The 13214-nt window shown below is 50.7% G+C and overlaps 1 protein-coding gene across 7 annotated transcripts in view; it reads right to left on the bottom strand.

Annotated features, from left to right (window-relative positions):
- PUM1 (pumilio RNA binding family member 1) overlaps positions 1 to 13214 on the bottom strand; it is a 95520-nt gene that overhangs the window by 8182 nt on the left and 74124 nt on the right. For 4 of the 7 annotated variants that reach the window (XM_054648096.2, XM_054648097.2, XM_054648103.2 and 1 more), the window contains exons 15-20: positions 9517 to 9784; positions 6866 to 6995; positions 5860 to 5994; positions 4400 to 4537; positions 2557 to 2682; positions 1407 to 1528 (exon numbers count right to left, since the gene is read on the bottom strand). In XM_054648096.2, coding sequence (XP_054504071.1) covers positions 1407 to 1528; positions 2557 to 2682; positions 4400 to 4537; positions 5860 to 5994; positions 6866 to 6995; positions 9517 to 9784 — 919 coding nt within the window. The remainder of the gene's footprint in view (positions 1 to 1406; positions 1529 to 2556; positions 2683 to 4399; positions 4538 to 5859; positions 5995 to 6865; positions 6996 to 9516; positions 9785 to 13214) is intronic. The other 3 variants (XM_054648098.2, XM_054648099.2, XM_054648101.2) reach the window with 1 other exon arrangement.

Raw genomic sequence — 13214 nt, 5'->3', positions numbered from 1 at the left:
ATGGGAACAGGAACTGGGAATGGGAACAGGAACTGGGAACGGGAGCAGGGAACTGGGAATGGAGCAGGGAACTGGGAACAGAGCAGGGAACTGAGCACAGGATGTCTCCTCAAACCTTTTCACCCAGCCCAAAGAGGATCTCATGTGCTGCTACAAGGGCAGGGGATTTGTGCTGGCAGAGCTCAGCAATGTCAAACAAGATTTGGGATCTCAGTGGGAATTTGGGATCTGGATCAGCTCATATTTCACCTCAATTTGTGCTTTGGGATCTGAGTGGGAATTTGGGAACTGGACCAGTTCAGGCCAGTGTCCAGTGATGCTCTATGAGGTCAGTGTCCACTCTCACTAGAGAAGCCAAGTTGTTGTTTTGATTTTCTCCCCACTGGAACGTGGTGGGAATGGACATCCAAGGTTAGAACAACACAGAAATGCTGGTTCAGGAATGAAAAATCTCAGCCAAGCAGAGGATTTCCAGAATTCCTGAATATATTAATGAGCAGCCTGAGCTCTCTGGAGAGGCAGAAGTAGGGTACATGAAAGGGGACCACGAGCTGTGCTGGGCTCATCCCACACCCCTGCCTGACTCACAGCACCACCCAGAGGGTCTGCTCAGCTCAGGGGACCCTCCACTAATTAATGGAGCTGGAAAGAAGTTTGGGAAAAAAGAACCAGGCAAAGCAGGGAGGAAGAACCTGAAATAACAACGTGAAGACCACGCTCTCCTAATTCTCATTAATGTTCCACTTCCCTTGTGTCCATGGGTACTCTCATCAGAGGAAGGGGGAATTTTGAGCCTTTGAAGAGCTCAGCCTTCATGTTCTGAGGGCTGGAAGCTCATCCAGCAGGGATTCACACACGTGGGAAGCAGTGCTTTGTCCTGACATCACCAATACCTGGATCCTGCCTCACCCACGTGTGGCTCTGGAGCATCTGGGAATGCTGCAGCTCCCCTTGGAGGGGTCCCTCCCTGGGTGTGACTCCAAAGGGACACAGCAAAAAGCTGGGAATGACTCAGTGAGTGGAAATTCCTCTGGGAAAAGCGGGATGGATTGTGCTGCACTGATTTCCCAAATCTCCCCATGGCTGGACACAGCATCCCAGGGCAGTGAATGTTCTTAAAATCCAAGGGGTAGTGACAACTTAAACCCCATGAAAATAAATCAGATAAACCAAAACACACAAGAATTCCTGGTGAAATTCAGGAGCTTGGTTTACAGCTACCCTTCCACATCTCCATCCTCCTCCATGACAGACTGGCTGACACACCTCAGTTTATAACTATTATAAATAACATTTTTTATGAAGCAAAAGTCACTTTCACCTCCCCTACACCCACCCCTACATCTTCTGCAGCCCCTCCATGTGTCCATGCTGCCAGAGGGAGAATTTAAGGAAGGAATTACTACCTGGCAAATTTATGTTGACTCAACACAAGCACGTTGCCTCTGATTTCTGCTACAATCTTGCTCTTGTCCTCGGGCCGGCCGTGCTCCAGGACATGCTGGATAACGTAATTCCCATACTGATCCTGGGTGGGAGGCAGCAGAGATGGGCACAACAGGTGGGTAAGGGACCAGAAGCATTCCCAGAAAACTGATTCCCAAAGTGCATTCCGGGTTAGAAGTTCAACTAAAGATTAATTATAATATTTACTGTACAAATCAGATCAATACTTTTTCTGCAAAATGTGCATTCTAGGGTGGTACCAGGTGGTAAAATGATGCATTTTTGTAGAAATTTTCTTAATTTACAGTATTCAAAATGATGTCCTTGCACAGGCAATGTCCATATTCTGCTTATTCCCAGGTTTTTTCCCCTCTCCAGGTTCAAACCTACCAAATCCCATGTCCTGGAGGGGTGTGCCACGGGTCTGGCTATGGGACACTGCTCTGAATTTGGGAATTTTCAGACCACAGGATATTTATTTTCCAGTTCAGGGTACCACAGGCATGGCCTGATGTCCATGCCCAGCCTCTTCCCTCTTCCCAGTGCTGAGTACACAGGACTTGGGCCCTGGACCAGCTCATATTTCACCAGTTTGTGCCTTGGGATGTGAGCGGCAACTTGGGAACTGGATCAGAACTGGGTTTGCTGCTTTCTCCACAGGCCCCAAGAGCAGAATCCATGTAAAACCCTGGCACACCATATTCTCCCAGGGACTGCAAGGAGGAGGGAAGGCAGCCAGGAGGGGGTGAGCACAGAACCAACTCTTTTTAAGAATTCCAGTGACTTTGAATTCTTAAAGCCAGGAGGGATGCCAGGAGCTGATTCACTCCTTTTCCTTGGAGTGATCAGCTCCTGGCACCCCTCCTGCACTGGAGCTCCTGGAAGAGCTCCTGGCTCTTCCCTGCACTGGAGAGAAGCCCCAGGACGTGGAGCCTCCTCAGGCAGGGAGGTGCCAACACCCCTGGCCCCCCCTGGCCCTGCGCCCGTGGCCAAAGCAGGCGGTGCTGATGGAATTCCTGCCTGCTGTGCTCACTCCCATCCCTTCTCCAGGTGGGAATCTCCCTGCAGGAGCTGTCCCAGCACTCAGCAGTGACCTGGGGACCCACTGACCTGCACCAGCTGCTCCGTGTGCTGGTGGAGCTCCTCCAGGATGGGCAGGGTCTGCTCGGGCAGACAGTGCTCCAGGATCCGCTGGATCACCCGGCAGCCGTAGGGGTGCGTGGACAGAGCAAACACCTGGGGACAAGGGACAGGCAGCAGTGTGCCATTAGTCCTTGGGAATCCCAGAAACCTGCCAGGATTCCTGCAGGGAATGCCAGCTCCAGGCAGCACCAGCTGGGAAACACCCACCGGGATCCCAGGCACATCCCATCCCTACCTGGGGAAGGCTCAGCTTCCCCAACTATGAAAAGCAAATGGTAAAACCTCTTGATTCATAAAAAAACCAAACCTGGAACAACCAAGCATTGCTGGAAGGTTGGTTATTCTTTCCAAATAATTCCAGCACATTGTTTGCCAGCACAAATTTTAAGCTATTTAAGAAATGCTATGAACCAGAAAAGTTAAAAATGCCCAGCAAAGGATTTTCCTCAACTGTTTGGATTTGTTTAAAAGCCTTAACAGTGCTTAGGAGAAGTGACAACAAAGAATCTTTCTCATTTCTAATGGATTAGCAGATCTGTGGGTGAGAACATGACACATTCTGTTATTGCTGCTCCGTTTTCTGTCTGAAGCACAAAGTCCCATTTGGTTGCTTTGATTTAACAACAGCAGCAAATCCAAGCACTGAAGTTTAAATCAACAGCCACACATTTTTAATAACTGGTGAGTAAACCCTGCAGGGAAACAGGGCTTGGAGTGCAATTAACTGCAGGAAAATCATCTGGAGGTGCTAAGTTTAATCTGCTGTGTGAAGGTTCAGATAAAACTGTGACAACTGGTCAAGGAAATGTCAGCGCCATCAGCTGAGCTCACAGAGCTGTTTCTGCTTTCCCAAACTCCCAGTGGAAAATCCAAGCCTAAATTCTAATCAGGAGCAAATTTCCAGGCACAATGCTGCTTGTTTTGACCCAGCCAACCAAATCCCCACTTTCCCCAGCTCCCAGCTCCTGGTTCCTGCTGTAGCAGCCCCTGGCTGTCCTCACATCCCTGGGGCAAGTCCTCAAAACTTCAAAGTGCCCCTGCAAAGCCAATTAAATTGAGGCTGGGAACACCCCAAAAGCAGCACTTTTGTACTGGGATCTGAGGCAGGCAGAGTACAGCCAGCCACAACTGATACCCAATGATCAATTCAGGAGAGGACAGCAATAAAAAAGCAAAAAGGAAGAGAGTGTCAAGGACAATTGTCCATTTCTAGGTGAAACTCCTGCTTCTTCCTTGCTCTGAGGCCCCTGGGAATCAGCATTCAGCCTTCCTCTAAGTCACCTGCACAGAGAGGGAGCAGAATGACACTTTGCTCTCCTGTGCATCCCCCATTTTCCTCTCTGCTCCCTTCAAAGAGAAACAAATCTGAAATGCACAAAGTTCACCAATTCTTTGGGTTATCAGGGTCACCTGCCACTAAAAGGGGATCAGCTCTGGGCTCAGAACTTGCTGGGGTTTTACACAGGTGAGGTGGTAATTAAGGAATTAATGGAGTTCAGACATGGCTAAGGTACCTCAGCAGCACAAAACTCTGCTCACCACCTTCACTGGAAGATGGATTAGGGAGAGCCTTGTTTTCCCTCATCACTCAAAAACACTCAATATTCCAGGAGAACAGACTTGTGCAAGGAGGTTTTACTCTGACAGCTCTGCCCAGAAATGGTAACACAGATGTGACCAAGGGGTTTCTGGGCTCTCACTGGCTGAATCAACCCTGCAAGCAACAGCTGCTGAAACTGAGAATTCCCAGGAGGTCCCAGCCACTCTGAGGCTGTTCCAAGCTGGCAGCAGGAGCTGGGCAGGGCCTCACCTGTCCCTTGAAGGCATCAATGATGAACTGCAGGGACTGGGGCTGCACACACTCGATGCACTTCTGCACCACGTGGTTCCCGTTCTGGTCCTTGACGCACTTGAGCACGTGCCCGTCCAGCTCCCGAACCATCTCGTTCTACAGAGGACACAGCACAAACAGAAAGCACCACCAGCATCCCCAGCTCAGAGGGCACAGCTGGCACTGCTGGCCAGGGCAGGAATGGCACAGGAGTGAGGGGTGCTCCCATGGCCAGGAGGTGAGGCTTGGCTGGACACAGAAACCAGCAGGGTTCTCCCCTGCCCTGACCCCCTGTTAGCAGCCTGGCCTGCTGGGAGGGGCCCTGGAACAGAGCCTGGAGCTCCCTTCCAACCCAGCCCATCCATGGATGGGACTCTGGGAAGATGAAGCCCTCCTTCCTGATGAGCATCCTCCTGCAAGCATCCAAATTAAAGAAATCCTGACTGAGCCAGAGTTTTCCTGTGCAGCCTCCATTTTCCTCTCTGCTCCCCTCAAGAGAAGGAAATCTTAAAATGCACAAAGTTCACAAACTCTGGGTTATCAGGGTTACCTGTCACTAAAACAGGGTCAGCTCTGGGCTCAGAACTTGCTGGGATTTTACACAGGTGATAATTAAAGAATTGATGAAGTTTAGACATGACTTTGTATCCCATGTGCAGGGTGGAAGCTTCACTCACAAACAGAAATGACACTTTGGGGCATTTTAATGCTTTGACAAGATCTGGGTGAATTCAGTTTTGTAACTGAACCAAACCCAGGAATTTGGGGAGCACTGAGTACTGAAAAATGCCACTCTGGAGGAGACAGAAAATCCTTGGAGCAGCAGTGCTGGAGCCTGGGCACAGCCCTGCTGACACACTTGGCTCAGGCTCAGCCTAAAGAGAAGGACCACCCCTAAATCCTCTTTCATATTTTTAATTTCATAACCTACATTGAGATTCCTGTTACAACAATTCCCAACCCTTTCTGCCCAGCGTATTTTTCATCTCAATTCATTGTTCCTAAAGCCCTTGAGGAAGTGCTTTATTAATGAGCTCTGAGTGGGGCTATCAGCCACATCTCTCCAAAGCCAGGACGAGGAGCTCCTCATCCATCTCCCTGCAGGAGCGCAGGATGCTGACCCACATAGCAAGAACTCAGTGAATATTAAAGGCAAAACTCTTCCTTCAAGGGATTTAAAAATCTCTTTTAAAAATTCACCCTCATTTTCAGTTTTCCCTACGCACATGATCTGCTTCCAGGGAATTAACAGAGAAGCAGCCCCATGGCCAGGGAAGGGGAACAAGGAGGTGACAATGACAACAAGGACGGTGGCACGGACTCGTCACACACAAGGAACACCACAAACATGCCAGGAACCAAACCAAGGGAACAGCAGGCACAAGAGGGACAGCTCAGGAACATCAAACATCAAGAAGAAAGTTAAAATTGAAACTTACAATTACCTGCTGGTCTGGGGGGATGAACTCCAGGGCCTTCTGGATCACCCTGCAGCCGTACATCTGCAGGGCCAGGGACAGCACGTGCCCACGGATGCGCTCTGCCAGCGCCAGCTTCTGCTCCAGGCTGCCAAACTGGGACAGGAGCAACAGTCACTGCCAGGACAAACCCCTGCCCTGGCCACTGGCACTGCCCTCCCACCCTGGAGGCAGGAGCTGCCCACTGAGAAGGATCAAAGATCAATCCCACGGGAAAGGGGGGAACTGGCACGGCCAGACGTGTTCTGTGCCTGCCTGCACACCCCAAAGGGGCTGGGGCCACCAGGGTGACCACCCAACCCTGGACAGGTCACAGCCCCAGGGCTGCCAGAACTCCAGAAGTGCTGGGACAATGTCTCAGGCATGCCCAGTGGCATTGTTGGGGTGTGTGGGCAGGGCCAGGAGTTGGATTTGATCCTTGTGGTGCCTTCCAGCTCAGGAGGTTCTGTGATTCTGACTCTCAAGTACTGGGCAGAAGCACCAGAACACCTGGTGAAGGACCAGAGCAGTGTCCAGGGAGAGGGGTGGAAGGACACAACACCTTTCCAGCGGCTGCTCTTACTGGAGAAGTTTCTCCCTTGTTCCCAAGTCCAGGAGCAGTGACAGCTCAGGGCAGCACCCTGGACAAGCTGTGCTGGATCTGCACTCACAGAATGCCAGGGAGGTTTGGGCTGGAAGGGACCTTAAGGCTCAGCTCATTCCAACCCCCATCCACCTTCCACTGGAAATTTGCATCTCCTGAACGCTGCTCTTTATTGGGACACATTTTGCTTCTCAAAGTGTCACTTTTCAGATTAATCTGAGTCCCACCCCTCAGTCACCCCAGCAGTGAAGATCCAACAGCTTGTGGGGAGGAGATGGTGTCAGTGATGAAGGGGTTTAGCCTCAAGGCAGGGTTTGCCAGGCTCATCCAACACCTCAGCACAGCAGGAACCCCAGGAAGAGCTGCAGGGGAGAGCAGACTCACCTCAAAGAACTTCTGAATGACATAATTCCCAAACACATCCACCATGAGCTGATAGGCTGCCTGCAGGATCTCGTTGAACACCAGCTGACGCTCTGCTGGGGTGGCACGCTCCAGTTTCAGCTGAATAAATCTGAAAAGGAGGCCTTGGAGTGATGCCACGGGCACATCTGTTCATTCAACCCCTTCCCAAAGGCTCACCCGTGTGTTCCAGAAAGGACCATGAAAAATCCCATTACACCGTGAAGATTAAGCACTGTCATTAACCTAAGCTTCCTATCACAAGTTAAATATTCAAATTTAAGACATTTTAGTCATCAACAACTTGCAAAGCTCTTGCAAACACAGGTATTTTATCCAGCCATCTGACAGCTCGGGGTGGTCACAGCCATGAGGTCCATGACCACATGTTGGAATCTTCACTCCAGGCAAAGCAGATCTCAATGGAGTAATGGAGGATGGCCTCGTGTCCAGCTGGCTTTTAAAATGGATTTAGCTGTGCCAGCAGGACAAGTGAGCAAACCACAAAGCAAGGAAGCTCCTTCTCACAGAATCACTGGGTTGGAAGAGACCTTCAAGCTCATCGAGTCCAACCCAGCCCCAACCCCTCAACTCAACCCTGGCACCCAGTGCCACATCCAGGCTTTGTTAAACACCCCCAGGGATGGGGACTCCACCACCTCCCCGGGCAGAACATTCCAGAACTTTATCACCTTTCTGTGAAAAACCTTTTCCTGATATCCAACCTGAATTTCCCTTGGTGCAGCTCGAGGCTGTGTGCTCTGGCTCTGTCAGTTCTGGAGAAAGAGCCCAGCCCCAGCTGAGCACAGGCACCTTTCAGGAGCTGCAGAGAGCGATGAGGGCACCCCTGAGTCTCTTTTTCTCCAGGCTAAATTCAGGGAGGAATTCCTGCTACCAGCACCTGTCTCCAACCCTGGACAACACCCCCAGGCATGCACAGGCTGGGATCCTTGGGGTGTCTGGGCAGGGCCAGGAATTGGACAGGATTTTGAGGTGGGATTTCTAAGAAGAATTTCAAGGTGGGATTTCTAGGCAGGATTTCCTCACTGGAAGAGTGTTCAGGCATTGGAACCGCCCAGGGAAGTTTGGAGTCCCCATCCCTGGAGATGCCAATGTCCCTGAACTGGACAATCCTTGGGGATTCTGAGCCTGACACTGGCTTGGCTGTTCCTGCTTGTTCCCTGGTGTGCCTCAGCTTGGGGAAGTGAGACAAAACACAACTGCAAAACTCAACTGTGAAACTCAACTGTGAAATGCAACCAACAAAACACAACCACAAAACACAACTGCAAAATGGAACCAACAAAACACAACTGCAAAATGGAACCAACAAAACACAGCCGGCAAAATGGAACCAACAAAATAAGAACTGCAAAATGGAACGAACGAAACAACAAGCACAAAATACAACCAACAAAACATAACTGCAAAACGGAACAAAAAAAAACACAACCGCAAAACAACAACCGCAAAACAACAACCGTGAAATGGAACCAACAAAACACAACTGCAAAACTCAAGTGTGAAACACAACCAAGAAAACACAACCACAAAACACAACCGCAAAACAACAACCATGAAATGGAACCAACAAAGCAACAGCCAGAAAACACAACCGCAAAACACAACTGCAAAATGGAACCAACGAAACACAACTGCAAAACTCAACCAGAAAAATGGAACCAACAGAACGGCAAGCACAAAACACAACTGTGAAATGGAACCAATGAAACACAACCATGAAACACAACCATGAAACACAGCCACGAAACACAACCAACAAGACACAACCATGAAACACAACCACGAAACACAACCAACAAAACACAACCATGAAACACAACCACGAAACACAACCATGAAACATAAGCATGAAACACAGCCACGAAACACAACCATGAAACACAACCAAGAAACACAACCACGAAACACAACCATGAAACACAACCACAAAACACAACCACGAAACACAGCCACAAAACACAACCATGAAACACAGCCACAAAACACAACCATGAAACACAGCCACAAAACACAACCATGAAACACAACCACGAAACACAACCATGAAACATAAGCATGAAACACAGCCACGAAACACAACCATGAAACACAACCAAGAAACACAACCACGAAACACAACCATGAAACACAACCACAAAACACAACCATGAAACACAACCACAAAACACAACCACGAAACACAGCCACAAAACACAACCATGAAACACAGCCACAAAACACAACCATGAAACACAACCATGAAACACAACCAACAATACACAACCATGAAACACAACCACGAAACACAACCATGAAACACAACCATGAAACACAACCAACAGAACACAACCATGAAATACAACCATGAAACACAACCATGAAACACAACCACGAAACACAACCACGAAACACAACCATGAAACACAACCACGAAACACAACCATGAAACACAACCAACAATACACAACCATGAAACACAACCATGAAACACAGCCACAAAACACAACCAACAGAACACAACCATGAAATACAACCATGAAACACAACCACAAAACACAACCATGAAGCACAGCCACAAAACCCAAGGGATGCTCCCCAAGGCGCGGCCGTGGCCAGGCTGCCCAGCCCACCTGGATCCGTGCTGGTCCTGGGAGAACTCCATGATGTGGCCGGCGATCTCGCGCAGCTGCAGGTTGGGGTAGCGGTTGTTGCGGAAGTCCTCGAGCAGGCGGCTGCGGCCCGAGGGCATCACGTCGGACATGCCGTAGCGCAGGCGCGAGGACGGGAACAGCGTGCTGCTGGGGCTGAACAGGCTGGAGGCGCTGCTCGCACTGCGGTACTTGGCCTCCGCCCCCGGCGCCGCCGAGATGTAACGGCCACTGCCGTTCGTCAGCCCCCCTGCAAGAACAGGCAATGGGATCAGGGAATGGGGCAGGGAATGGGGCAGGGAACGGGGCAGGGATGGGATCAGGGAATGGGATCAGGGAATGGGGCAGGGATGGGATCAGGGAATGGGGCAGGGAACGGGGCAGGGAACGGGGCAGGGATGGGATCAGGGAATGGATGGGATCAGGGAATGGGGCAGGGATGGGATCAGGGAATGGGGCAGGGATGGGATCAGGGAATGGGGCAGGGAATGGGGCAGGGAATGGGATCAGGGAATGGATGGGATCAGGGAACAGATGAGATCAGGGAATGGGACAGGGAATGGGGCAGGGATGGGATCAGGGAATGGATGGGATCAGGAATGGGATTAGGAATGGATGGGATAAGGGAATGGGGCAGGGATGGGATAAGGGAATGGATGGGATAAGGGAACAGGGCAGGGATGGGATCAGGGAACGGGGCAGGGATGGGATAAGGCCATGGATGGGTATAGGGGCACATATGGGATAAGGGAACAGGGCAGGGATGAGATCAGGAAATGGGGCAGGGATGGGATAAGGGATTGGATGCGATAAGGGAATGGATGGGATAAGGGAACAGGGCAGGGATGAGATAAGGAAATGGATGGGATAAGGGCATGGATGGGATAAGGGAATGGGGCAGGGATGGGATAAGGAACAGGGCATGGGTGGGATGAGGGAACAGGGCAAAGACGGGATGAGGGAATGGGGCAGGGATGGGATAAGGGGACAGGGCATGGATGGGGATAAAGGAACAGGACGTGGATGGTGATAAAGGAAGAAAGAGACAAGACACAGATGGGGACAAGGGAACAGGGCATGGATGGGGATAAAGGAATAGGACATGGATGGGCCTCATGGGGACACAGGGATGTGACACTGGATCCCTGAGTTCTGTTCCAATATGGGGGTAGGTCTGACATTCAGCTAAGCAGGATTTCGAGGTGGGATTTATAAGAAGAATTTCTAGGTGGGATTTCTAGGCAGGATTTCCTCACTGGAACTGCTCAGGGAGGTTTGGAATCCCCATCCCTGGAGATGCCAAAGGAATGAGCATGTGGCACTCAGTGCCCTGGTGGAGACTGGTCACAGGTTGGACCTGAAGACCCTGGAAGGCTTCTCCAACCTTGATGATCCTGTTTTATGATGTTCAGGCCTTGGAACTGCCCAAGGAGGTTTGGGTTCTCCATCCCTGGAGGTGTCCAAGGAATTCCTGGGCATGGCACTCAGCTGGGCTGAGCTGATCAGTCACAGGTGGGACCCAATGACCCCAAAGGGCTTTTCCAACCTCCATGATCCCATTTTGTGATTCCTGACTGAGCTGCCCACCAAGGAATTGAGATGGGGATGTGTCCAAGCATCTGTGGCACTGCTGGGTTAGGCTGGGAACAGCTACACACTCCAGCAAAGAACTCTGATGATCCCTTCTAACCAGGATATTCTGTGATTCTGACTCTATCCAGTGACATCACATCTCTGACTGTGGCTTTCTGACAGAGTGAAACAATTTCTGTTCCTCCTCCTGCATCCACAATGTCTGAACCAGAGCAGTGGCAATCCCAACACTCCCAAATTTCAGCTTTTTTGCTGTTTCCACTGCCTTTGCCTCCACCCTCAGGTTTTTCCCACCTGTCCTGCTGCCCTGGCAAGGACTGAGTTAAAAGAAGTGTGCTGAGGGATAGATATAAAAGTATAAAAAATGTGGATATAAAAGCACAAATCTATCACTATTAAACACAGGTAAATACGAATAAATTAATTCCAAGAAAGGTTTTAAATCCCTGTGCTTTCACAAATGGCTGAAATATCTGCAGCCACACTAAGAGATGCTGTGTGACCCCAAAACAGGAATATGGGGACAGGTGATGTCCTCTTCATCCCACAAAGAGAAGCTTTGATAGGAACAAACTTAAACCTTCCAGTGCTGTTTCCCTGCAATATTCAGGATGTGGCTCAGCACGGTGGCAGAGGATTTGGTTTCTGCCTTTCCTGCAGGGCTTGGGATCCCTCTGCTGGCGCAGGAGGAGCCTGCACGGATTTTCCTGGGTGGAACAAAGTCCAGGGAACAGGTCCTGATCACACAGGGACCTGCAGGGCCCAGGTGAGGCAGGGGGAATCCCAGGGAAATGAGCTGCAGGAATCTGTGCCACAGGGGAGAGCTCCAAGGAAACCTTGGCAGGGCTGGCTGCAGAGAGGCTGCTCCTGGCAGCTGGGCTGGAATTAAAATATTCCATAAAAACAGAGCTGAGGGAGCTGCACTCGTCAGCCATCAACACCTGGAGGAAGCACCCATGCAGGAAACTGGATGAGAACTCTGTATCTGATAACAGCCCAATTAATTATTAATGATGACCTCTGTGGCTCACTTCCAGCTCAGGGTATTTTGTGATTCTACATCTCTGAGCTGGGCAAGTTTCTCTGGAGCTGGTGCCAGAACTCTCCTTGCCCAAGGAAGGGGAAGGAAGACTTTTTTTCCTCCTGTTTTTTTCCCCAAGGAAAAGGAGAGCTGAGAGCTCCTTGTGCTGCCTTGCAATGGAGTGTCCAGCACCTCCTGCACCCCGACTCCCACACTGAGCAACAACTCCCAAATGCCACCAGGTGATATCCCTGATATTCCTGATATTCCTGATATTCCTGATATTCCAGTCTCCTGCAAGGAGCAGCATTGCCACAGGATGAGTAAAGCACTTCCCAGGTGAGGAAACCCGGGTGGGACAAGCTGAGCAATGGGGCACCAATGCTTCCCACACATCTGGAATTCTCACAATTCCCACTTTTTATTTCAACACCTGGAGCAAAGTTAGGAGTTGGGACTGAAGTGGAAATGGTTCCTGATGGGAAAGGGGAGGGTTTGGCACTTGGGTTGTTATCTCTGGGCTAAGAGCACAATCAGTACAGAAAATCTGTCAGAGGCTTTCTGAGAAAGCCCCAATCACGTGGGGATGGAGAGTGACTCCACTTTCCCCCCTGGCTGTCTCTCCTGATGGCAATGCTGACTGCAGGCTTCCCCAGGATGCTCAACATCACCCTGGGAACACAGAGATCCTGTGGGGAACAAGCTTCCTAAATCACAATTCTGAACCTCACCAAAGGCTTGAAACCTCAGGGTGCCTCCAGCTCCTCTGTGCCAGGACTTAGTCAGATCCCAGACTTCAGTGAGACTTTACCAAAAACTACAAAGAAACTGCTCCTTCTTCCTCTGGAGCCAGGCTGGGAGAGCTGGGGGTGCTGCCCTGGAGAGGAGAAGGCTCCAGGGAGAGCTCAGAGCCCTTGCAGGGCCTGCAGGGGCTCCAGGAGAGCTGCAGAGGGACTGGGGCCAAGGATGGAGGGCCAGGAGGCAGGGAATGGCTGCCAGTGGCAGAGGGCAGGGCTGGATGGGATCTTGGGAATTGGGAATTGTTCCCTGGCAGGGTGGGCAGGGG

The sequence above is a fragment of the Agelaius phoeniceus genome, chromosome 22 (genome assembly GCF_051311805.1).
Source record: "Agelaius phoeniceus isolate bAgePho1 chromosome 22, bAgePho1.hap1, whole genome shotgun sequence".
NCBI lineage: Eukaryota > Metazoa > Chordata > Aves > Passeriformes > Icteridae > Agelaius > Agelaius phoeniceus.
Note: the sequence above shows the minus strand (reverse complement) of the source record. Positions and strands in the feature narration are given on the sequence as shown.